Source organism: Coenobita brevimanus, chromosome 106 (genome assembly GCF_032717465.1).
Source record: "Coenobita brevimanus isolate Jiangsu-jjx chromosome 106, ASM3271746v2, whole genome shotgun sequence".
Lineage (NCBI taxonomy): Eukaryota > Metazoa > Arthropoda > Malacostraca > Decapoda > Coenobitidae > Coenobita > Coenobita brevimanus.
The window spans coordinates 15,622,808-15,649,547 of record NC_137059.1 but is presented as its reverse complement, the minus strand read 5'-3'; the positions used below and the strand labels follow the sequence as shown (position 1 = coordinate 15,649,547).

Sequence of the window (26,740 nt, the reverse complement as noted above, 5' to 3'; positions counted from 1 at the left end):
TTAAGCACAGTAGAAACTCTTCCCTACACAATGATTTAAAAGGTGTTTAGTAAGAATACTTTTCATACCAAAATGCTTACCACATTCATTGCACTTGAACTTCTTCACTCCTGAATGAATTGATAGGTGACTGGTGAGACTACACTTACGTGCAAATAGTTTACCACATTCATCACACTTGAAATTCTTCACTCCTGAATGAATTAATAGGTGTTTGGTGAGATTTTCCTTCAATGTAAATCGTTTACCACATTCATCACACATGAAATTCTTCACTCCTGAATGAATTAATAGGTGCTGAGTGAGACCAGACTTCTGGGCAAACAGTTTACCACATTCATCACACTTGAAATTCTTCACTCCTGAATGAATTAATATGTGCTTGGTGAGATTTTCCTTCCATGTAAATCGTTTACCACATTCACCACACTTGAAATTCTTCACTCCTGAATGAATTAATCGGTGCTGAGTGAGAATACTCTTACGTGCAAATAGTTTACCACATTCATCACACTTGAAATTCTTCACTCCTGAATGACTTAATAGGTGTTTGGTGAGACCATCCATCCGTGTAAATCGTTTACCACATTCATCACACTTGAAATTCTTCACTCCTGAATGAATTACTAGGTGTCTGATGAGATTACGCTTCTCTGTAAACTGTTTACCACATTCATCACACTTGAAATTCTTCACTCCTGAATGAATTACTAGGTGTCTGATGAGATCACGCTTCTCTGTAAACTGTTTACCACATTCATCACACTTGAAATTCTTCACTCCTGAATGAAATAATAGGTGTTTGGTGAGACCATGCTTCCGTGCAAATAGTTTACCACATTCATCACACTTGAAATTCTTCACTCCTGAATGAATTACTAGGTGTTCGATGAGACTACGCTTCTCTGTAAACTGTTTACCACATTCATCACACTTGAAATTCTTCACTCCTGAATGAATTAATAGGTGCCGAGTGAGATGATCCTTCCGTGTAAATCGTTTATCACATTCATCACACTTGAAATTCTTCGCTCCTGAATGAATTAATAGGTGCTTAGTGAGACCAACCTTCTGAGAAAACAGTTTACCACATTCATCACACTTGAAATTCTTCACTCCTGAATGAATAACTGCATGTTGGGTAAGACTGTTCTTAAAAGGAAATGCTTTACCAGACTCTAAACATCTGAACTGCTCAACTTCAGCTGAGGACACTGTGTCCAGGACAGTCTCATTGTCACTGAGGAATATTTTGTCACACACCTCACACTCTGACTGTTCTTCCTTTACCACCTCCAATATTTTGTCACCCACCTCACACTCTGACTGTTCTTCCTTTACCACCTCCAATATTTTGTCACGCACCTCACACTCTGACTGTTCTTCCTTTACCACCTCCAATATTTTGTAACTCACCTCACACTCTGACTGTACATCTGGTTCTTCCTTTACCACCTCCAATATTTTGTAACTCACCTCACATTCTAACTTTACATCTGGTTCTTCCTTTACCACCTCCATTATATCATTCCTTCCACCTCTCTCAACTTCCACTATACTTCAGTTACTCTACCTTGGTGTTAATCTTACTGTCTACCACCAACAGGATGATTTACCCTCATTGTACCCATGCTCAGTCATAAGATGCTCCCATTACAATGAACAGTGTCAAAAATTCATCACTATTACTGGATAATAATAGTACATATATAAAATGGATAAAATTTCAAAACATAAAAAATGGATAAAATTTCAACACAGACTATTATTCCTTCAACCCTTTGGTCACGACCTATCATTTCTCGGTCATTCCCCTGGTTGCGGCCTAAGTCCCTAAAAAATTGTGCTAATTATACTGTTACTTTTCCAATGGGAAATTACTGTGAAGTTCTAATTTTTTTAGTGTGATAATGGTAAAAAATGCACATTTCTCTACAAAAATACTTTAAGGCTATAAGAAAAAAATGCGAAAATTAATTTTTGCAATTGTGTGATTTTGCAATAATGAGGGAATTATTTATGTCAAGCAAGGTTTTCACTTGTATATCTACACTTGACACATGTACAGTACACTGTCTGTTGGCACACAAAGAGAAATCAAAACTAACCATATTTGTACAAGAACATTGTAATTTTCTGAGAAAAAAATGAAAAAATAATTTTTGCTATTCTCTAATTTTGCTATAATGACAAGATATTTACTTCAAACATGGTTTTTCACTTGTATATATACACTAGACACATGTATACTGTTTGTTGGCACATAAAAGAAATCAAAACCTACTGTATTTAGAGAAAAACAACAGACGTGTAGATGGAAATGTGTTTTTTTCGGCTGTGGACTGTGGTTGCCTGACTTGCCACAAAGAATAATTGGTAGGGCGACCACAGTCACCTAACACGGCCAAAGGATTAAATATTGCTAACACGTGAATGCTTCTGAACCGTAACTTTAAACATACAGGCCATCACTGCTGAGTCAATTCAGGCATATTACCACCATCTTCCTTACTTCAAATGCTGTTACCCATTGTCTCTGCCGTAAAAGATACTGCAAAGGATACCACACCAGGTATATAATCCAAATCAGCTTTGTGAAAAAAAAAAAAAATCTTCCACAGGACACTACATGGATAATAACCCATAATTTGTTGGCTGAGGTACCTCTTGTTGGATGTGCTAACACAACATAAGATGTGCCCTCAGTCCTGTTTTGTACTTATCATCCATTACTGAGGCAGTGACGACAGTGTTTATGACACTTTTACTGCTCTGACTCCAGCTGTGAACCTGGAACAACAGCCGCCATTAGACCAGCATTTCCATGAAGTTAAGTACATGGTCCAGTGAACCCTTATTTTGCATGGAGCTCATTTATACTGACAAAAAAGAAAAAAAAATGTTCAGGTTCATTTTAATGGTTATTCAATTTGCAAAGCAATAAAAGACATATAGAAATGTATATTAAAACAGCTAAAGAAAAAATACTGTGTCTTTGTCTTACTAGGGGCTTGTTTGCAAATCTGTGTACAACATGAACTTTTATAAAAAAAAATATATAATTTAACATTTAATATCACTTTACTGTTTCATTCATGACCAATACATCTTTAACCCTTAAAATGTGTAATCATCAAGTAACTGCTATATTACTTTTGGAATGTATTCTGAACTTCCTACCACCTCATTATTGTGCATCAGAGACATGGATAGCATCAACTGTGGCACAGTTTGACAGTAAGCCACACAATACTGGAATCACTCCTGTATTGAAGATAACAAAAACTTTAAAGAGCCAAAAGAGGAATCTTTGGGAATATTTATAATTCAATTTTCCCCAATACCAAAACAAGGGGATTCTTAACCTTTTTTTTTTCTGTGCAGATTTCACTTACACAATGCATGGTACAACCTAGTAATACATTATAGCCATGCAAAACAATGGTTTACAGTACAACACTTTATAAAGGCAGAGGCAGAAACATAAACATGAAGATTTGAGTCTTGGCACAGTCATTACCTTTTAGCAGGGGTCAACATCAGCTCCTCAGATGAACTGACTGCAAGCTGCCTTGTGCATGTCCAGTTGCCCTCTCACCACACACCTGAATCACAGATCACTTCATTACATACACAACGGTACACTATCTAGTGGGCAAGTACTTCATGGTACATCAATGCAACTATGTAATACTTTTATAAGTCATTGATCTGGAATCAACAGATTAATGTGTACATCCTGAGGAAATACAGAAACCAGTAAAGCTTAAATGTAAAGCATTTCTAAAACAAAGATACATACAGCAATTGTAATTACATAATTTAAACAATGACTGAAATTATGAGGTGGTGGCAACAATCATCCACTCACTTGATGTATGGTAGTACTGAACTTCTCCCTTCCCCTTTCTCACTTTATTTCCGTCTGCCTTCCTCTCATCTTACCTCTCCCTTCCCTTTCTGTTACTTTTTATGACTCTTCTTTCCATATCAGGTGGCTCTATGCTCAGTAGGGTAGGTTCATTATAAAACTACTATCTTGGACAAGTAGAGATAGTTAGGACTCAGTATTATGATGTCTGACGAGAAGTTTTAGATCCATCACTTGTATAGTTTTTTGAGGAAATCGATCTAAAGACAAATACAAATATCAGTGACCCATTGAATTTTTTCACAATTTTACTCTGACTTTCGTTTGTATGAAAGCATAGTATATGTGCATTCACTGAGCCTGACTTTTGTCATGTTGCAGGTATGTTACGTTGTGATACATTTCTTGAAAATGGGAAGAACTCACAATTCTGCAGTGTCAACTTGGACTGGTACAGCCAGAAAGTTCTGCAGTCACCTTTCGCCACTGGATAAAATCGAACCGCCACACTCTGCCAAGTAATACAGTATTGCTATTATCTGCAGAACAGTCATCCCCATGTAAAAGATTACGCTACTGCTAAGATGATAGCAAAGGATGTCATCGACATCTGGGAGACAGTCAACCCACGGCTTACCCTGCATGGAGAGTATTACGTGGTGAAAATGGTCAACAGAGTGTGCTTCAAGAAAGCAAAGGCCATCAACAGGAAATCTCTTCCTACAGTTCAGGAACAGAAACAGAAAGCAAAGTTAGATAAGCTTTTTGATATTTCCGCCTGTATATGTGAATTGCCTGTCCGTAACTGTGATGACAAATCTGTGAAGTGCAGCAAAGAAAACCGTCAAGTCCAGCATATTGTCTGCACTTGTCCTCCTAGAAAGAAGGTGAATATTTTCTCTGATTTATAATTGGTTCTATGTGTGCATTATTCAGCTGAATCCCATTGGGCATGCAATATAATGCACATATTTCTTATTTCTGGTTCCTATACAGGACAAGCAATACCTAGATGATCAGAGAGCTAAAGTGGGGACCAAAGACTCTTTCCAGTTGGGCCCTGTTGATAGAGCCGACTCAAGGAGATGCCAAAAAATGGCAGCTGATGTCGAAAGTCTCAAGAGACAGGCTGAAATGCACAGGGAAGCTTATGTGGTAGCTTCTACGACCACGTCTGCCCATGTTCTCGAAAGTGATACGGAAGAATTAGGACGGGAAAATTATGAATAACATATATTTTCCAATAAACATGTGACGTATTTCATACTTCCACCCACTTAATGTAGTGGTTTTGTCTTTAGGGTAGCTCTACATTGAGTGGCAAGCTAAATGATTTCCTGTAAACCAGGAAAGCATTTACAACGCTGGGTGGTAACCTTATAACCAATCAACACGTGTTCCCTACATGACAATAAGTGGGTTGGCGGAGGGTTAGTGCCCCTCCCCGGAAAACAATCAGCTAAAAACACGAACAAGAAGCCTCAGACCAGGACTGACCAAAAGGTGATAACTAAGGACCGAACAAAGGACATGGTACAGATAGCTACTTGGAATGTACAGGGTGTAAATGATGAGGTGAAAGAGAGATTGTCTAGGTGCTTGTGGGAGCAAAAGTGGATGTATGTGGAGTAACTGAAACTAAATGACGAGGTGAGAGTGTGAAAGAATGGGAGTATGGTTGGGGAATATGTGCGGGAGTAGGTGAGAATGAGAGAGCAAAAGAAGGAGTGTGTATTGGTGTAAGTAACAGATGGAAGGAGAATATAAGAAAGTATGGATCAGTTGGCTTTAGGGTTGTGTGGGTAAGATTGAGAGTTGGACTAAAAATGTGAACGATTGTGTGCATGTATGTGCCAACGCAAGATCGTGCAAGGAGAGAGAAAGAGGAGTTCTGGACAAACATGGATGAATACTTGGAAAATTTGAAAGGAATGAGAAAGTGTTTTTGATTGGAGATACGAATGGAAATTCCTGTCTCCCTCCATTCACTGTAACATCGCACTGGGAGTCACCTTCTCTCTCAATAACCATCATTTACTCTTTTCTACATTTACTCTCAAGGCATGACGCTCACAGACATCAGCAAAACTCTGCACCTGTCTACCAAGTTCATGTCCAGTATTTGCAAGTAGCACTGCATCATCAGCATACAACAAATTTGAGATATTCCATCCACCACCATTCATTACCAACTCCATCTCCCTCTCCATTACTCCTGTTTTTACTTCTCTCATCACCCCATCCATATATATATTGAACAACAATGGGGACATCACACAACCTTGACGCATGCCCACACCGATCATGAACCATTCACTTAGATGCCCATTAACCCTGACACATGCCTCACTACCATCATAAAAACTCTTGATGGCACCTAGCAGCCTACCATCTACACCGTACGTGTGCAACACCTTCCACAATCCTTCTCTGTCTACTTTGTTGTATGCTTTTTCCAGATCCATGAATGCCATAAACACCTTATACTCCTTCTCACAAGCCTTCTCCACTATCTGTTTCACTGCAAATATTTGACCCACACATCCTCTGCCACTCCTAAAGCCACCCTGTTCATCACTCACTAGGACTTTTGATATCTCTCTTATTTTATAATATTTTTTCCATGTACCTACCCTACCACACTCAATAAACTTATGCCACGATAATTCTTGCACTCACTTCGCTCACCTTTATTTTTGCACAGGGGTACAATCACAGCCTTTTCCCACTCTGCTAGCAGTTTCACTCAACCATGCCTTCCTACATATCTCCAACAAGCACTTAATTCCACTCTCTCCACTACACTCATCATCTCTGAAGACACCTCATCAACCCCTGCTGCTTTCCCATTTTTCAGCCACTTCACAGCACTCTTCACCTGTGGAAGGGTCACGTTTCCTGGCACTGCATTCCTTCTCTGCACACACCCCAAACCAATCATGTTTACAGTGGCTCTACTCTCTCTATTCCCATTCATCAGGCTTTCAGAATATTCTTACCATCTGGTCCTTACTTCATCCCCATGGGTTAATAATCTACCACCTACATCCTTCACACCTTCACATTTCTTTCCACTTCCACTTCCACATTTCTGCACCTCTTTTCAAAATAACTTCCTATTTTCATAGTTGATTGCATTCATTTTTCTTCCTAGATCATAATTTACCTCCTCCTTTTTCCTCTTCACTAGTCTCTTTACATGCTTCTTGCTCTCAGTATATTCAGTTCTCATTTCAGCTGAACCCCTGTCTTGTACCCAATCTAGCCACTTCTTTCTCTTTTCCTCCACTGCTCTCTTAACCTCTTCATTACCTAACTTAAATTGTCTAACCTAACAATATAACTTACCCCAACCAAAACCAACCCAACCCTGACTTAACCAAGCCAACCCTAACCTAATCTAACACAGTCTAAACAAACTTTATTTAACCGTAACCTAGCCTAATCTAACCGAAACTAACCTATGGTAACTTATCCAAACACACTGTAATATCATAAATTAGGTTAGAATAATAATCTGGCATTAAATTATTTACTTAAAGTGGTTGTGGTAGGTGGGGACGCTCACCATCCACTCACTCGATGTAGTGCTGCTCTCGGGTGTCTGCCCTTTCCTCTCTTCCATCCTTCTTTCCTTCCATCCTCTTCTGTCTTTCTTTCCTTCATTCTTTCCTTGTCCTTCTGCCTACGGGTGACTTTACACTCTCTCTTCTGCCTTTCTTTCCTTTTCCTTCTGCCTGTGGGTGACTCTACACTGAGTGACAAGCCAAATGGTTTCCTGTACACCAGGAAACCATTTACTATGCTGGGTGGTAACCATATAACCAAATATGGCACCTGGTGGTAATTATTGCGCTCCAGTCGGACTGAGCCGGTGAAGGTTTGTATCCAAGGGGTGGTTGGGGTTGATTGCTCATGTAATGCCACTCAGGGATGAGTGAGGCTGGTCCCTCTCATCTTAAATGTCGAGACCAACTGCCTAGCCCCGGGCTCCTACACTCCTCATGGGGCAATGTAGGATTGGATGATGATGATGATGATGAACAGTAATGCCACTCAGGGATGAGTGAGGCTGGTCCCTCTCATCTTAAATGTCGAGACCAACTGCCAAGCCCCAGGCTCCTACACTCCTCATGGGGCAATGTAGGATTGGATGATGGATGGATGGATGGCAATACAAGAACTACAAGTCTTTCACTACCCCCTTACATTCAATGGAATCATCTGTTTTTTGTTTACCAATTATCACTGGGCCTGGCATGGTGCGGTACCCTGATCCATGATGTGTGTGCTTATGTAACCCACAGAATGCTTACCGTACCTTAATGTGTATTTATGATAATACATGCTCATCTAAGTTTCCATTATTGAAACTGTTATTAATAATTAGTAAGGGCACTGAGTGATTTGCTTCTGACTGTTGGTGGCCTTCATGCCAGCCTCCTCAACCTGTATTTACTTAATTGTATTTACCTAACTGTGATATACAAGAAATGAGCTTCGCTAGTGGGATCACATCTCTGTTTCTCAATAAGTCAAATTTTGCTTTGAACTCATTTAAGCTTTTAGACTAGATGATCTCTTTGTCCAGACTATTCCACAGGTCTATGCATCTATAAAAAAAACTATATTTCTTGATATCCTTCAAGCAGCTTGGCGTCTTGAGTTTCATTCCGTGTCCTCTTGTTACTCTCGTATCCCATACAAACAAATCTTTTCTATCAGTTTTATCTACTCCCATCATGGTCCTGAACACTGCAATCATATCACCCCTCTCTCTCCTTTCCTCTAAGGAAGACAAGTCGAGCTTTTCCAGCCTCTATCTGTACAACAGATCTGCCAGACTGGGGACCATCTTGGTTGCTGTTCTTTGTATTCTCTCAATCTTGTTTATATCTTTCTTTTTATGTGGGGACCACACTACTGCTGTATATTCCAACCTGGGGCGGATCATGGCCACTATCAATTTTTTCATCATCTCCTCATGCATATAATGAAAAGCTACTCTTATGTTAGTCAAGAGTTTACATGTCTCTCTAACTGTCTTGTTAATGTGTTTTTCATGTGACAAACTATCCTAAACCGGCACTGCCACATCTTTCTCTTCTCTCACTTTTGTGACTGGTTCATTACCCATCAAAAAATTCGGTGATGGCTTCTTGGTACTTTTACCCATTTCCAATATTTTACATTTTTTTTGCGCTAAATTTAATTTCCCACATCCGGCTCCAATCATGTATCCTATCCAGATCCTCCTGCAGCATTTTACAGTCTTCCTCAGCTTCTACTTTTCTCAAGATCTATGCATCATCAGCAAAAAGACCTGCATAAATGTTCACTCCATCTACCATATCTATCTATCTACTGCCAGATGCCACAATCCCGTAAGGGATGGACATTTGCCTTTGAGTTATTGGTTTCATGGGGAGGGGCACTAACCCTCCACCAACCCACTTGTTGACACGTAGGGAGCACGTATGGGTTGGTTATATGGTTACCACCCAGCGCTGTAAATGGTTTCTTGGCTTACAGGAAACCATTTGGCTTGTCACTCAATGTAAAGCCACCTGTTAAGGAAAGAAGAGCAATAAGAAGTGACAGGAAAGATGGGAGATATAGGAAGAGAGGAGGGCAGGCACAGAAAAAGAATGATAAAGGCTAAGGAAGAAGTAGGCAGCACTACATCAAGTGAGTGGATGATGGTCGCCACCACCTACCACCAATCTACCATATCACTTAAATAAATACATAAATCAAGAACATTACTGGCACTAACACTGAACCCTGTGGGACTCCACTTGTTACTTCCCCCCATCCACACATACTGTCCTTTATTACTGTCCTCATTTGTCTGTCTCTCAAAAAGTCTTTCATCCATTCCAGGAGGTTTCCCTTCAGTCCTCCTATAAGCTCCAATTTCCACAATAGTCGCTTATGGGGTACCTTGTTGAGGGCCTTCTCCAAATCTTAATACAATCCACCCAACCATCTCTCTCCTGTAGCACATCAATCGCTCTTGAGTAAAAGCTCAGCAAGTTGGAAACACATGACCTTCACTTCTGACTCCAAACTGACTTTCAGCCAAAATGTTCATCTCTTCCAAATATTTTATCCATCTATCTTTCAGGGTTCTCTCACACAATTTTGCGACCATGCTGGTCAGGGACACTGGTCTATAATTTAGGGGTTCTTCCCTGTTTCCTCCCTTATAGATTAATACCACATTTGCCCTCTTCCATTCCCAAGGCAATTTTCTCTCTTCCAGAGAACACACAATCAAGCTGTGAATCTTATCCGCCGGTTGGTCTCTGCATTCCTTCAGTACCCAATTAGAAATTCCATCCAGTCCTGGGGCTTTCCTCACATCTTGAGTTTCCAGTATTTTATACACTTCCTGTACTTCCACTTTTATATCTTTTATCACTAGATTTCCAGTCACTCCCTCCCCTTCCACAAACTCACTTTCATTAGTGAAAACTGACTGGAAACATTTGTTCATTATTCCTGCTTGCACTGCTGCATCATTATAGACCTCTCCTTCTACTTTCAATTTGGTAATTCCTTCCTTTTGTTTCAGTTTGTCACTGACAAATCTATAAAACAGTTTGGGTTCATCCTTACATTTGTCTATTATACCTTTTTCAAAATTCCTTTCTTCCTCTCTACATATTCTTGTGTAATCATTTCTAGTTCTTTTATATTCTTCCTTTGTTCTGTTCTTAACTCTCTTTCTCCAACTGTTCCATGCTGAGTCTCTCTCTTTTTTTGCTATCATACTATCTATCTATCTATCTACTGCTAGATGCCTCAATCACATTTGGGGTGGCCATACAAAAATCGCCTCCACGTCGTCCTGTCCCCCGCCATTTCACTGCCCTGCTCCCAACTCACACACCCCTCTCTCATATACCTCTCCACCCCATCTCATCCTCGGCCTCCCCCTCCCTCTTCCCCCCTCCACCTCACTCACATACACTCTCTTCATCAGTCTTTCACCCTCCATCCTCTCCACATGAACAAACCACCTCCGAGTGTTCCTCATAACACTTCCTATCACACCCACATCCACACCACAACGCTCCTTTATATCCTCATTCGTCAGCCTGTCTCTCCATGTGACTCCACAGGCTCCTCTTACATAACTCATTTCCACTGCTCTCACTCTTGACTTGTGTCCTTCCACCAATGTCCAAGCTTCACTTCCATACGTTAGAGTTGGTATCACAATACTGTCATGTAGTAACTTTTTCACTTCCATGTTCACTTCCCTGTTTCTTATCACTGCTTTCAAAGAACCAGCAACCTTTCTTCCCTGCTGTACCCTTTCAAGCACTTCACCCTCCAAACCTCCATCCTTACTCATCACACTACCCAAGTACTTAAACGTACTCACATTTTCCAATTCCTCACCATCCAACCTCGCTGTACATTTACTGACTTCGCCTCTCTCAAAGACCATACTTTACTCTTCCCTACATTCACCTTTAGATTCTGTTTCTTGCACACTCTCCCAAACCCATCCACCAAGCCTTGCAGCTCCCCTTCGTCTTCACTCAACAACACAGTATCATCTGCAAACAACAGTACAGAGAGTTTCCAAACACTATCCTCTCTCACCAGGGCCACTCCAACATCCACTACCCTACCTTGTACCTCTTTTATTACCCCATCCATGTACAGATTGAACAACCATGGAGACATGACACATCCCTGTTTCAAACCAACTTTCAAAGAGAAAAATTCACTTAGTTCACCATCCACACACACTGCAGCCTTAGCACCATCATACATACTCTTCACAGCATTCAACAACTTTCCATCTACTCCATATATTCTTAATACTTTCCACAATCCTTGTCTATCCACCCTGTCATATGCTTTCTCCAAATCTATGAAAGCCGCATACAACTTCTTTCCCTTCTCTAGAAACTTTTCCACTAAAGATCTAAGAATGAATATCTGATCTACACAACCTCTTCCTTTCCTAAAACCTCCTTGTTCTTCTCCAACTAATTCCTCTGTTCTTTCTCTAACTCTGTCAATAAGTATCCTACCATACACTTTCCTATTACACTAAGAAGACAAATGCCCCTATGATTACCACACACTTCTTTTTCCCTTTTTCCTTTGTACAAGGGAATAATTATACCTGACTTCCAATCCTCCAGGACTCTACCTTCCTCCCAGGCCAATCTGCACATCTTCCACATCCATTCTACAGTAGAAGTCCGATTTTTCGGCATCTATGGGACCAGGCAAGTGCCGAAATATCAAAATTGCCGAATTATCGAAAACCCTACCCACTCAGTACCTTATATGTTTCGGTGAACACTATCATCATTACTCATATCATTACAAATGTGTTTGGAGAGAGTACTGTATACTGTTTGATACTGTACAATACTGTAATGAATACAGTACTATACAGTGGAAGCTCGATTATCCAGGCTCGGATTATCCAGCTTTCGGTATATCCGGGCCGTGACCCAATGGTTCAGTGGTATAGTAATTCATAGAATTATCCGTACGATAGCTACGGTTTAAACAGGAAGCATCCAGTTTCTAGGGAGAGAGGCATGGATAAACCAGAGAGAGTCTTGCTCACCCTGCCCCCACCCACACCTCATGCTCACAACTCGATCACAAGGGTGGTAGGATGGAGTTTGGTGAGGCAACTGTTACTCCTGACATAGCCTAACCTTGCTTAACTACTTAATAATTTAACCTAACCTGACCTAACCTGGGCTCCAGTTGGGAAATTGGGAAACTAAATCCACATTTGTGTACGGTGAGTTTCATCCATTATGCCCGAAGCAATCGTAGGTACGGCTTAAAGAACGTGATAAAAGAGAAAATCTTTCAGCAAGAGAAGGTAATTTACTACCCTCAAAATAGAAAAACACAGAAAACAAACTGGAGGAATATGAAGTGAATTGGTGAGGTCTTTAGGCTGTATGCTTAGACGAAAAGTAATGGGTTTCCTAGTTTTAGGGAACGAAATGAAACAAGAATGTCTGCTAATCAGAAAAAAAAAAAAAATACTCATCTCATGTGTTCTCGTAAGTTAGCATTGAGTTCTGCATTTTTCGTTAGGTATCGCGCCTCCCAACACATTTCGGACCAACAGAGCATTGTTATTTCTTCCTCTTACATTTACTGTTCACTCTTTTGTTCGTTCTTAAGTGTACTGTATGTGTGAAAGAGAGAATTAATACAAACAATAATGCATTCCATTAACCCCATCATAGCTGTCAGCCTCGAACAATGCTATACTCTACCGGTGTCAGGGATGTTGGGTTAGGGAGAGCTATAAAAAACTGCGAACAATTATGGGAAGGGAACGAAGGTCACTGGTATGTTTTCACGACCCTCCTCTACCATCTCAAACAGTCAGGCGGCCTGCCACTTCATCTCAGATGTTTTCGCCGATATGTTTAAATGCTAATGTAACATGCACCCTAATTATGAGTAAGTTTCTTCCAATATGCCGGAAACAAACGTAGGTAAGGCTTAAGGAACGTTATGATAAGAAAACAAACTAGAAAAATACAAAAACAAACTAGAGAATATGAATTGAATTGGTAAGGTTATTACGCTGTATGCTTGGACGAAAATTTAAGAGTTTCACAATTATAGGGGACGAAATGGAACAATTATGTTTACTAATAAGAAAAAATACTTTCATCTCAAGTGTTCTTGTAAGGTGGCATTCAGTTCCACATTCATTGTTCGATGTCGCTTCCCAACACATTGCGGACCGACAGAGCATACAGTTATTTCTGCTCCTTACAGTTAAGTGTACATTTATTGCACATTCTTTTGTTCGTTCGTGTATGTGTGAAAGAGAGAGTATTGATACAAACAATAATGTATTCCATTAACCCCTTATGGCTGTTAGCCTTGAACAATGCTTTACTGTACCGGTGTCAGTAACGTTAAGTTAGGGAGAGCCATAAAAACTGCGAACAATTATGGGAAGGGAACCAAGGTCACTGGTATGTTTATACGACCCTACTCTACAATCCCAAACAGCTCGGCGGTCCTTTCATCCCAGTTGTTTTCGCCGATATGTTTAAATGCTAAAGTAACATGCACCCTAACTTTATGTTTAAATTCTAATGTAACATGCCCCCTAATTTTCTTTCACGAATCATAGCAAATCACAAGATGGGTTTAGGGAGGAGGGGAAAAAGCCAGGTGTACCAGACGAGTCTTTTCACATCTGTAAGAAAAAGAAACTGACTTTATAACTTTGAAAAAATGGTTTCAAGGTCTGCCACGGGAGCACACAAATTTCTGAACTCACGAACATTGAGTATTTGAGGGGGGTAAACATACGCTTTGCTGTAAGCAGTAAAAGCACCTTACCAAATCAGTTCATCCTGATAGTCTGTTATATTTTTCTGATTATTTCTGGGTTGGTAAAGAAACATTTCTTGTTAAATCTTTCCCCGCTGTTTTTATCTGTTCTGGTGTGACGACACTTTGATTCGTTAACGTAATGGCAGAAGACACTGTTCTAACCTAAGTGTTTAAACCTGGCCTAACCTAGCTTAACTGCACCTAATAATGTAACCTAACCTAATCTTCAGTTGGGAAGTTGGGAAACAAAGTCCACATTTGAGTACGATGAGTTTCGTCCATTGTGCTGGAAACAATCGTAGGTACAGCTTTAGAACGTGACGATACTAACAGGGAGGAAATCATTCAGTAAGAAAACGTGATTTACCGAACTGAATATAGTCTGAAAAATACTGAAACAAGCTGGAGGAATATACATTGAACTGGAAAGGTCTTTCTGGTACTTAAGTGTACATTTACCGGTAAATAAATCAGTCTAACAGTACAGTACTTGTGTTTCCGCCGGATTAATTGTGCTTTCGGATTAATCAGGCACCCCTTAACACCATATAGCCCGGATAATCGGGCTATCTCTGTACATGAATATGAAAAATAAAGAAATTAGTGAACATACTGTATATAAATGTTTTGGTACAGTAGGCCTACAAGTTCACATGCACTTACCTAAACTTATAGTAGGGTCCTTATTTACATATGTACAATAGAAGGGCTTGATTGGAGTCTGCTACTGCTGGAAGAAGTCCCCAGCACACTCGAATAGTAATTTCAGAGGTATTTCGGTACGAAGTTCACAAAGCACACAGAAGAATCAAGAGAAGTCGGCAGCAGCACGACAACAACTCGGAAGAATGGCGAAACAGATTCTCTTTCCCATGCTAGACTCACTACATGTTTGTCCTCTCTTTATGCTATAGGAGAAAGAGCTAGCCTCTGAGCTTCATGGCAGTGGTAGACTCGTTCCATCACTTTCACTATCTCACTCACTACGGCGGGTAAAGGCAGGTAGCTAACTGGCGAGCCTCATGGAGAATTTCAAGACTGACGAAAAAAATCGGAGAATCTGCCGAACGATCGGAGATTTTCGTAAATGGGACTATTTCTCAAAACTGCCGAAATGCCAGATTTGCCGGGGAATTGGATGCCGAAATATTGGACTTTTACTGTACTACTATATCTCCCCCATGCTTCAGCATTTCACCACACACTCCATCAATTCCTGGGGCTTTCCCCATTTTGACTTTCTTCATTGCTTCCACAACTTCTATCCTACTGATTTCTTCCTGTCTTCTCACCTCCCTCCTTCTCCCAGCCATTCCCCAGCCACTTATACTCGCATTACTTCCATCCTCTATGTTCAACAATTCCTTAAAGTGTTCTCTCCATCTGCTCACTTTTTCTCCCTTCTCCACTAGTAATCTACCATTTTTATCTTTCACTCCCCTGCTAACCTCACTTCCACCCTGTCTTACTCTCTTCACCTCTTTCCAGAACATCTTCTTACAGTCCCTCCACTTTACACTCAAATTCCTTCCAAATTCCTCATCCACTCTCTTCTTACTGTCTCTTACTAATCTTTTCACCTCTCTCTTTCTTTCTACATATAACTCTCTCTTCCGCCTCTCAACTTCTTCCACACCCCTACTTCTCATCAATTCATTGTATGCTTTCTTCTTTTGTGCCACAGCCTGTCTCACCTCTTCATTCCACCACGCTGTTCCTTGCACCCCCCTCCGTCTTCTCTTCCTTCCACACACCACATCACATGCTGCACATATTTCTTCTGCAAATATCCTACACACACCTTCCACGTCTCCCATCTGCTCCAATTCATATTTACCCAATCGTTCCTCCACTTCTCTCTTATACTCTGCCTTTTTTTCTCATCCTCTTGTAACCTTTCCACTCTCCTTGCAACTACTCCTTCCTCTCGTCTTTCCCTTCTTCTATTCCTCCATCTTACTTGAATTCTAATTCTGGTCACCACCAAGTAGTGGTCAGAAAGTCCACTCCCCCAACCTCTATAAACTCTTGCATCCATTACACATCTTCGCATCCTTTCATCCACACACACATAATCAATCATTGCCTTCCTTTCATTCAGTTCACCACCCACCTTTCTCATCACTCGCCATGTATACCTGAGAATCATTTTATGCCTGAAGAGGGTATTAGCTATCACCAACCCCCTCCTAGCACAAATGTCCACTAATGCACTCCCATTCTCATCTATCGCAGCAGGCACACCCCACTCACCAACTATTCCATCCACCTTCACATTCTTTTTATTAAACCACTCATTTTTCTGTTTTCTTTCTCCCTTAATCTTGGCACAAATTTTTCCACTCCCAAATTATAGAAGGCTTGAAAAATATCACACTTCCTCCGTATCTCTCATTACTCTGAATTTCCTGCAATCTGCATTTTCGAAAAATGCTTTCCCAAAGTTGTATCTTTCTTGCCTATAAAGCTCGTCTCTTGGCTCCACGTTCCCTGTTATCATCTGGAACTCAATGACCACATGATCACTTTTTCCAATAGGACACTGGTACTCCAATGATTCTATTACATCGGGTTCTTTGGCAAACAGTAAGTCTAGTCTTGCTGGTGTGTCCTCACCTCAGAACCGTGTCTCTTCTTTGACCCACTGGGTCATCACATTGTTCATTGTTATATTTAATAATGTAGTGTCCCACGAATCTTCGCAGCCTCCTGAGTCCCATTCCGCCCAGTTCACCTCTTTACAAGTCACCCATTAACCCCTACATCACGGGCATGTTTACCAATGTTTTGCGTGTGCCGCAGGGTTATTCGGGCTCTGACAGACTCTCAAAAAATATTTGCCAAAAATCAGTTATTAGTCCTAGAATATTAAACTTATACATGCTTATGGCACATACCTTCAGCTTTCTCCTGGAATGTTTGTTGAGCCTTCGTCGGTTACCGTAGGACTTGTGGAGACCTCTGAAGTTGGGTAACGAAGTCTCCACTTTACACTTCCCGACAACCCGTAATATGATTACCACAGCCAGATATTAACACTATAAACATTACTCTATGATTTTCAAGTAGTTTGGGATCCATACTCCAAAAAAAAAAAACACTGTGAAAGCAATGAAAATTACGAGCGCGTCTGACCGTCGCACTTGCGCTAGTTCGCTCTTGGTACTCTGTCATTTATTATTCATAAAACCCCTCACACTTTATATTTCTATTACTATATAACACTTATATATATCTACAGTCTTTATTCATAAGTTTCCTTCAGTAGTATTAGTTTATTGTCACTGTAGGGATTCAATTTCTTTCAGTAAAATACGTAGCATTCACTTTCTCGTCCTGTATACTAGCATTGAGAGTGAATGTCACTTTCAATTTCACTCTCATAACTCATAGTATTCATACATGCTAGAGTGAAACTTTCACTTTCATTACTCCTAGGGTATATACTCGTATTCTTATAATACTACTCATTTACATTTCTATTTACGTTCTCTATTTTATTTACATTATTTACATTTCTATTTTATTTACACTGTGTTATGCACTGTCACTTGAAGTAACTTATAAAACTATTTTCCACTGTTCATGTATATTTACATTCATTACTTTCACTTGCTGTTTACATATTATTTACAATTCCACTTGCACTGTTTTACTCAATAGAAAGATCGTAGTCACTCTTTTATCAATTGTCAGCCCTCTACCTCTTTCCACACGAGGTTTAGTAGGGGGTAAAGGTCACAGGGCCCTTTGCACGGGGGTGAAAAGGCCCTGAAGCTAGCAAGAGCGAACAGACGTACCCCTACACTGGAAGATGAGAGTGAACTGATAAGGGTGGACCGGGGTGGTGGCCTACCTAGGGAAATAAGTACTGACAACGTTTAGCCTCTTGACACAGCTAATTTATAGCAGTGAAATGATTGGCAGGAAATCTAGACAATACATTATAAATTAGGTAGTTCCAGGTGAATGTAAATATCACTTAGGCTTCTCCCTTCCCTCCTTATATGTATATTTATTACGAAAATAATTATACAGTATATTTCAAGGGGAAATAAACAGTGAAAATTAGCGAACGAGTGTACATGAGGTGTTGTCAGGTGATAATTAGCCAATTCCAGGTGTATGGCACTCTCACTTACCTTATTTCTTTCTTGTATATATTATTTGGTATAAGAATAGGGCATAGGGCTTATTTCAATGGATGAAATCAGTGAAAAATTCCAGGGAAGATTTACTTAGCGTAGCACGGCCAGGCAGGCAAGAGGATAGGGTAATGGAGGGGGGGTAGGGAGGGGAGTCAAGAACGGGGAGAAATGGCTAAATTGTCAACAATGGATGGGAGTACAGATGAGATTAGGAGTGCTGACTAGTGTTGGACATTGGCAGTACTGATAGATGATACAAGCCTCCACTTGGAAGCCCGGGTGAATTCAAAATAACACAGAATCACAAAAGCGACGCCCCGCGGTATGATCTCTTGCTCCCAAGCGTCACGAAAGTGACGCCCCGCGGTTAAGGGGTTAAAATTATATTGTTACTTTTCTCAATCATTTTCTGTAAATAGCTAGCCATGTCTGATAACATTTCCTGGTATTCATCATCACTCCATGCTCTTGTCTTAGGGTGTGTGTGCGTGTGTAATTCACCGGGTCGGTCAGGATCACTTGATGGTCGTGATCGTCAGCTTTTACCCTCCCAGAAGGGAGCTGAGAGCTCATATAGTCCGATCTAAGGGCAAGGCTGTGACCTTCACACACGCACACACCCGTCCCCTTGCTCAAGGGGGACAGTAACCACCCACTTCGTCAGTGAAACTTTTCGAAACCTGAGCAAGGCACGAACTCTCGTCCACCAGTTGGCAAGCGAGAACGTTACCACTGCACCAGCGAGCGGTGTGTGTGTGTGTGTGTGTGTGTGTTTACCTATTTGTATTTAACTACAGGTAACTCGCACGGAACACGAGGGTTTCGTTCCTACCGTGCCGTGTTAGGTGCGAAATCGCGTATATTTAAACTACTCCGTATTTTGCTCCCTAGACCCCCCAAATGTGTTGTTTTGCTGTTATCTGTCACTAGAAAGCACTTTAAGTGGTTAGAAGGTTTATTTAATGTTATAACTCACAAATACAGTACTCCTAGCAAAACTTCCACACACAAATACTGTACGTAAACACAAGGAAACATTCCGACGCCGATCATAGGTAATAAATTAGGTTAACTGGTACCAGTGCTTTAACTTACAAGTACATACCAGAACAGTACATATTTAACTTAGAAATGCAGTACTGTGATATCGAATGATTTCAGTACATAATCTGTTAGGAATGGCTGGAAAAAAAAAATGTTATGAATACATTTTCACCTTTTTGATATATGTTTATGGTAGTTTCGAGTTATTTTTTACGTTATCGTTGTGCCCATGCTTGGAAAAGGGAGCGAAAGAGTTGAATTTTCAGTCCTAAATGAGAAAACTGTTCGTCCTCCAAGGCTAGACTCTGCCACGGGAGAATAAAGTGGAGGGTCAGTCCGATTAGCAATAAGGAAGTTGTGTCACAACTTCCAGCTCCCACACCACGAGAATGGCTAAAAATAGAATCGTAATGCAGTTTCAGAACGAACAATAAGTCTAATTATTACGAATACAGATGCAAAGCAGAAATAAATACGTTTACAGACAGGGAAAACGTATTTTTTCCGTCATAACATGTTCATCTTTCTCAATCATTTTACGTTCATCTTTATCATTTTACCTTGTTATTTTCGCAATATATATTGCTGTCTCGTAAACAGGGTGGTTGTTTGTGTTTTGCAAGGGAGGAAAAAGGTTGTATTTTCTGTCTGGGTCGAGATAATGGGTGTAACTATGTGTGGTTAGGCATGGCCACGAGCGAAAAAATCGTACATCCACTCATCACGATAGCGGTGGTGAACTGACAGTAGTGACAGATGATACTTGAGACGGTGAAGTCAAGGTCATGTCCCAGATTTTCGTTTCACTTCCCGAAAGTTTTCACAGTTTTCTACAAGTTGCAAACCATTACAGCAAACCTGAGCAAATAGGTAAAGATACCAAGACAAAAATGTATTTTCTCTTATTATAAGTCTTTAACGAACAAACAAAAAAGCAATATTCCGACGCCGATCATGGGTAATCATATAAATCAGGTTAACTCCTTTATTTAATGCTTTAATTGCTTACAAGTACATACCAGAACAGTAAATATTTAACTTACAAATACAGTACTGTAGAAAAGCAGTACAGTAAGAGTTTAACGAACAAACAAAAACGGCAATATTCCGACGCCGATCATGGGTAATCATATAATTCGGGTTATCTGGTTACAAGGCTTTATTTAATGATTTAACTTTATTTAAGTGCTTACAAGTACAGTACATACGAGAACAGTAAATATTTAACTTACAAATACTGAACAGCACTGTGGAAAAAACGAACAAATAAAAAAGGCAATATTCTGACGCCTATCAGGTAAACTGGTTATAAGACTTTATTTCTTGCTTTAACGTTATTTAATAGTACTTTAAGTTGCACATAAACTTACCAGAACAGTACGGTACTGTAAATATTTAACTTACAAATACTGTGCTACTGTACTCGGGAATGTCTCACTCACTGAATAATTTCCCGCCTAGATCGTCACGTGACGTTCGAGGATTTGATCTTTCAAAGGCCTCTCCTGCGTTAATTTGAAGTTTTCATAATGGTTTTTAAATCTTACGTTGTCTTATATGTATCCCAGCCCTTACCGTGTATAATTGCGAGCGCGTTCCGTGAGATCGTGTTCCGTGCGAGTTACCTGTATTTGTAGTATACAGGAATTGAGCAGTGCTTGAGTTGTCCTGTCTCCAAATCCACATTTATCAAGTCTACCTTTATACACATAAATGTTTTTCTCATGCACCACCTCTTCGTCTAAGTCGTTCCAAATATTTATGTATTTACCTAATATACCCCCTGCAGGTAGTTTTTTTTTTTTTTTTCAAGAATACTGCCCCAGTATCCCTGCTTGTCGTAAAAGGACACTAAAAGGGTTGGTGGAGGGTTAGTGCCCCACCTCGGAAAACAACTAACTAAAAAAAACAAACAAGAAGCCTCGGACAAGGACTGACCAAACGATGACGACCCAGGACCGGACAAAGGACTTGGTAATGGGTACATGGAATGTAAGAGGAGCGAATGATGAGATGAAAGAGAGAGAGATTGTCCAGGTGCTTGAGGGTGCCAAAGTGGATGTATGTGGAATAACTGAAACAAAATGGAGAGGAGAAAGTGTGAGAGAATGGGAGTATGGATGGGGTATATGTGCAGGAGTAGGTGAGAATGAGAGGGCAATGGAAGGAGTTTGTATAGTTGTGAGTAAAAGATGGAAGAAGAGCATCAGACAGTATGGATCAGTTGGGTCAAGGATTGTGTGGGTAAAGTTGAAAATTGGAATACAAATGTGGGCGATTGTATGTGTGTGTACACGCCAACGCAAGATCGTGCTAGAAGAGTGAGAGAAGAGTTCTGGACAAATGTGGAAGTGTGCATGGAAAAGTTTAGAAGGAATGAGAGAGTGTTTTTGATCAGTGATATGAATGGTAAAGTTGGGAATGTGAAGGTGGATGGAATAGTTGGTGAGTGGGGTGTGTCTGCTGAGATAGATGGGAATGGGAGTGCGTTAGTGGACATTTGTGCTAGGAGGGGGTTGGTGATAGCCAATATCCTCTTCAGGCATAAAATGATCCACAGGTATACATGGCGAGTGATGAGAAGGGTGGGTGGTGAACTGAATGAAAGGAAGGCAATGATTGATTATGTGTGTGTGGATGACAGGATGCAAAGATGTGTAATGGATGCAAGAGCTTATAGAGGTTGGGGGAGTGGACTTTCTGACCACTACTTGGTGGTGGCCAGAATTAGAATTCAAGTAAGATGGAGGAATAGAAGAAGGGAAAGACGAGAGGAAGGAGTAGTTGCAAGGAGAGTGGAAAGGTTACAAAAGGATGAGAAAAAGGCAGAGTATAAGAAAGAAGTGGAGGAACGACTGGGCAAATATGAATTGGAGCAGATGGGAGATGTGGAAGGTGTGTGTAGGATATTTACAGAAGAAATATGTGCAGCATGTGATGTGGTGTGTGGAAGGAAGAGAAGACGGAGGGGGGTGCAAGGAACAGCGTGGTGGAATGAAGAGGTGAGACAGGCTGTGGCACAAAAGAAGAAAGCATACAATGAATGGATGAGAAATAGGGGCGTGGAAGAAGTTGAGAGGCGGAAGAGAGAGTTATATGTAGAAAGAAAGAGAGAGCTGAAAAGATTAGTAAGAGTGAGTAAGAAGAGAATGGATGAAGAATTTGGAAGGAATTTGAGTGTAAAGTGGAGGGACTGTAAGAAAATGTTCTGGAAAGAGGTGAAAAGAGTAAGGCAGGGTGGAAGTGAAGTTAGCAGGGGAGTGAAAGATAAAAATGGTAGATTACTCGTGGAGAAGGGAGAAAAAGTGAACAGATAGAGAGAACACTTTAAGGAATTGTTGAACGTAGAGGATGGAAGTAATGCGAGTATAAGTGGTTGGGGAATGGCTGGGAGAAGGAGGGAGGTGAGAAGAAAGGAAGAAATCAGTAGGATAGAAGTTGTGGAAGCAATGAAGAAAGTTAAATCGGGGAAAGCCCCAGGAATTGATGGAGTGTGTGGTGAAATGCTGAAGCATGGGGGAGAGATAGTAGTAGAATGGATGTGGAAGATGTGCAGATTGGTCTGGGAGGAAGGTAAAGTCCCGGAGGATTGGAAGTCAGGTATAATTATTCCTTTGTACAAAGGAAAAGGGGAAAAAGAAGTGTGTGGTAATCATAGGGGCATTTGTCTTCTTAGTATAATAGGAAAAGTGTATGGTAGGATACTTATTGACAGAGTTAGAGAAAGAACAGAGAAATTAGTTGGAGAAGAACAGGGAGGCTTTAGGAAGGGAAGAGGTTGTGTAGATCAGATATTCATTCTTAGATCTTTAGTGGAAAAGTTTCTAGAGAAGGGAAAGAAGTTGTATGTGGCTTTCATGGATTTGGAGAAAGCATATGACAGGGTGGATAGACAAAGATTGTGGAAAGTGTTAAGAATATATGGAGTAGATGGGAAGTTGTTGAATGCTGTGAAGAGTATGTATGATGGTGCGAAGGCTGCAGTGCGTGTGGATGGTGAACTAAGTGAATTTTTCTCTTTGAAAGTTGGTTTGAAACAGGGATGTGTCATGTCTCCATGGTTGTTCAATCTGTACATGGATGGGGTAATAAAAGAGGTACAAGGTAGGGTAGTGGATGTTGGAGTGGCCCTGGTGAGAGAGGACAGAGTTTGGAAACTCCCTGTACTGTTGTTTGCAGATGATACTGTGTTGTTGAGTGAAGACGAAGGGGAGCTGCAAGGCTTGGTGGATGAGTTTTGGAGAGTGTAAGAAACGGAATCTAAAGGTGAATGTAGGGAAGAGTAAAGTGATGGTCTTTGAGAGAGGTGAAGTCAGTGAATGTATAGCGAGGTTGGATGGTGAGGAATTGGAGAATGTGAGTACGTTTAAGTACTTGGGTAGTGTGATGAGTAAGGATGGAGGTTTGGAGGGTGAAGTGCTTGAAAGGGTACAGCAGGGAAGAAAGGTTGCTGGTTCTTTGAAAGCAGTGATAAGAAACAGGGAAGTGAGCATGGAAGTGAAAAAGTTACTACATGACAGTATTGTGATATCAACTCTAACGTACGGAAGTGAAGCTTGGACGTTGTTGGAAGGACACAAGTCAAGAGTGAGAGCAGTGGAAATGAGTTATTTAAGAGGAGCCTGTGGAGTCACATGGAGAGACAGGCTGACGAATGCGGATATGAAGGAGCGTTGTGGTGTTGATGTGGATGTGATAGGTAGCGTTATGAGGAACACACTGAGGTGGTTTGGCCATGTGGAGAGGATGGACAGTGAAAGACTGACGAAGAGAGTCTATGTGAGTGAGGTGGAGGGGGGAAGAGGGAGGGGGAGGCCGAGGATGAGATGGAGGGATGGAGTGGAGAGGTATATGAGAGAGGGGGGTGTGAGTTGGGAGCAGGGCAGTGAAATGGCGGGGGACAGGGCAACTTGGAGGATTTGTTTGTGGCCACCCTAAATGGGATTGAGGCGTCTGGCAATAGACAGATAGAATAGATAGTAATATTCCAATGTGTCCAGAAATCCAATGGTTATGTGTCATATTTATACAACCTCATTGATCTTACATAAAAGACAATGAAATTACATCTCTATGGCTCTTAGGTTCTCGCAACAGCCATGAGGGACCTGGCCGAAGCTAGGTCTTTCCTCATCCCACATTCTGCATTATATCTTAAAAGGTTTCTTATTAACTGTAACCACCACAGTGAGGAGTAACACACTTTAATGACTGTAATTCCTTTTCACATAAATAATGCACCTCATACTGTCTTCCTCACCCCCTCAAACATCCACTAGTTTTTCAAACCCTCTACCTCCTCTACCTCCGCATAAAAGCACCAACCATCCACTGCCTGACTCGCCCAACTTTGCTTCCAATACACGTTCTAATACTCGGGTGGTTCACACCTCAGACAGCCCACACAATGAAAACACTGAGTGGTCAATGGAGCAGTGGAGGCAACTGTACTCCTTCATATCCTTGAGCTTCTTCACCTACATGACCATTTAAATCCCCTCCTAACACTACAATCTCATTGGCCCCCATACCACTTACTACACGTCTTAAGTCATCCCAAAATCTATCCTTCACTACCTCAACCAAGCCTGCCTGTGGGGCATACACCAATATAAAAGCAACCATTATCCAACCAAACAAAATTTTCATTACTATTATGCTATCACTGACTCTCATAACATTCATGACATATTCCATCCATTTCTCCCCAACCAACGTCTCCACACCACCATATCCATCTGTCCTACCCTGCCAAAACAACTTGTAATAACAATCCCTCCCTGCAATCATTCTGGCCGATCCTCTGCTATACCTGACTTCCTGCACATATACCACATCCAACCACCTCCTACTAAATGCCTCATGGAAAAATGGAAACATTTGAAAACGGTTGGCACTGGAGGGTTACTCAGCCTCCCACACCCTTGGCACTGGACGCCCAAAAGCCAACATAGGCTCCAGCACAGAAAGGGTTAATGGCAGTCTGGATGGTTGATGTCATGAGGGAGTCTGGAGCATGAAGTCTCCCCCAGTAAGGTACCTGGGGCCCCTTTATCACAGTGGCCTTCCCCTTCCACAAGAGTCCATTCCCAAGCTCCAAAACATTTCACTACTGTGAAATGTTCCTAAGAGTTGTTCATTTATTTTCATTTGTCTTCCAAGATCCTCATTTACCTACTATTTTTTTTCCTTCATATTAATCTCTTTGAATGCTTTACTGTCAGTGTGCTCTCTTCTTTCATATGAGTACCTTTCTGCATCCACTCTTGCCACTTCTCCCTCTTTATCCCACCACCCTATATCTTACCCCACCATGTTTTATCATTCATTTTATCTGTTCCACCCACCTCCTCCATATATTCATCAGACAATTGCTGTTTTCTTTGTTTCTTCACTTTCAGTTTTTTGCCTTGACTGCTCTTCTCTCTCATTTTTAGTCTTATTCCTCCCAGCTTTACCTTCCATACCACAGCCATATGAAATGACAGACTTCCCAATCATCCTCTCACCACTCTCGTATCCACAACACTGTCAAGCACCACGCTGTACACAAGAACATAATCTGTCAGTACCAAGTGTATTTGTGTGCATCTCTATGCTTAAACTATGAACTACAAAACTGCACAATCTCCTTTCCTGACATACATTTCAGATTAATAAACTAAAATGTTAACAGTTGTGTTACGTTTGCCAGTTTTCCTTACATATTCTCCCTTATTTCTTTGAATCATCTGACTGCTTTCCTTGAATATTCTGCTTGATTTCTTCAAATATTCTGCTTGCCTTCTTTGAATATTCTGCCTGCTTTCCCTGATTATTCTGCCCGCCTTATCTGAAAATTCTGCCTGCTTTCTTTGAATATCTCTAGTATCCATTGGAAGCAAATGACTATTATTTCCAGTGTAACCAGAACTTCAAACGTCAGCATGGTCACTTGGCTGTGTTGGTTGTGACAACCTAAAATTGTCATCGTTGCACTGCCACACTGTGCCATATACCAAAGGGTCAGAGCACGTTTCATTTCCGGGTAGACAGCATTACTTCATCGTATGTAGCTGGTTATCTCATTTCTCACCAAGTCTGTCACAAATATAATTCATTCCCAGTATAAATGGTATCATTTCCTAACTCTTCATCATCACATCCACTGAGGAAGCCACTCCGTGGTGAAAAATTCCACGATTGGTGTAAGCAGTGGTCAACTGTTTGTGTTTATACCGTCGCCGACTCACCTCTTGTGAACGCCTCCTAACTCCTTAAAAGATGACTGCACCATGAGCAGACTTGCCACACTGCTGGGATGAGTTCGCAGCAT

The 26,740-nt window shown here is 40.9% G+C and overlaps 1 protein-coding gene across 1 annotated transcript; it reads right to left on the bottom strand.

The window, feature by feature from the left end:
• Positions 1-26,740, bottom strand: LOC145416547 (uncharacterized). Its single transcript, XM_080285512.1, has 2 exons — positions 26,658-26,740; positions 1-1,240 (listed from the first exon to the last, which is right to left on the bottom strand). Exons 1-2 carry the CDS (start codon positions 26,738-26,740, stop codon positions 1-3), a joined length of 1,323 nt encoding a protein of 440 aa, XP_080141638.1.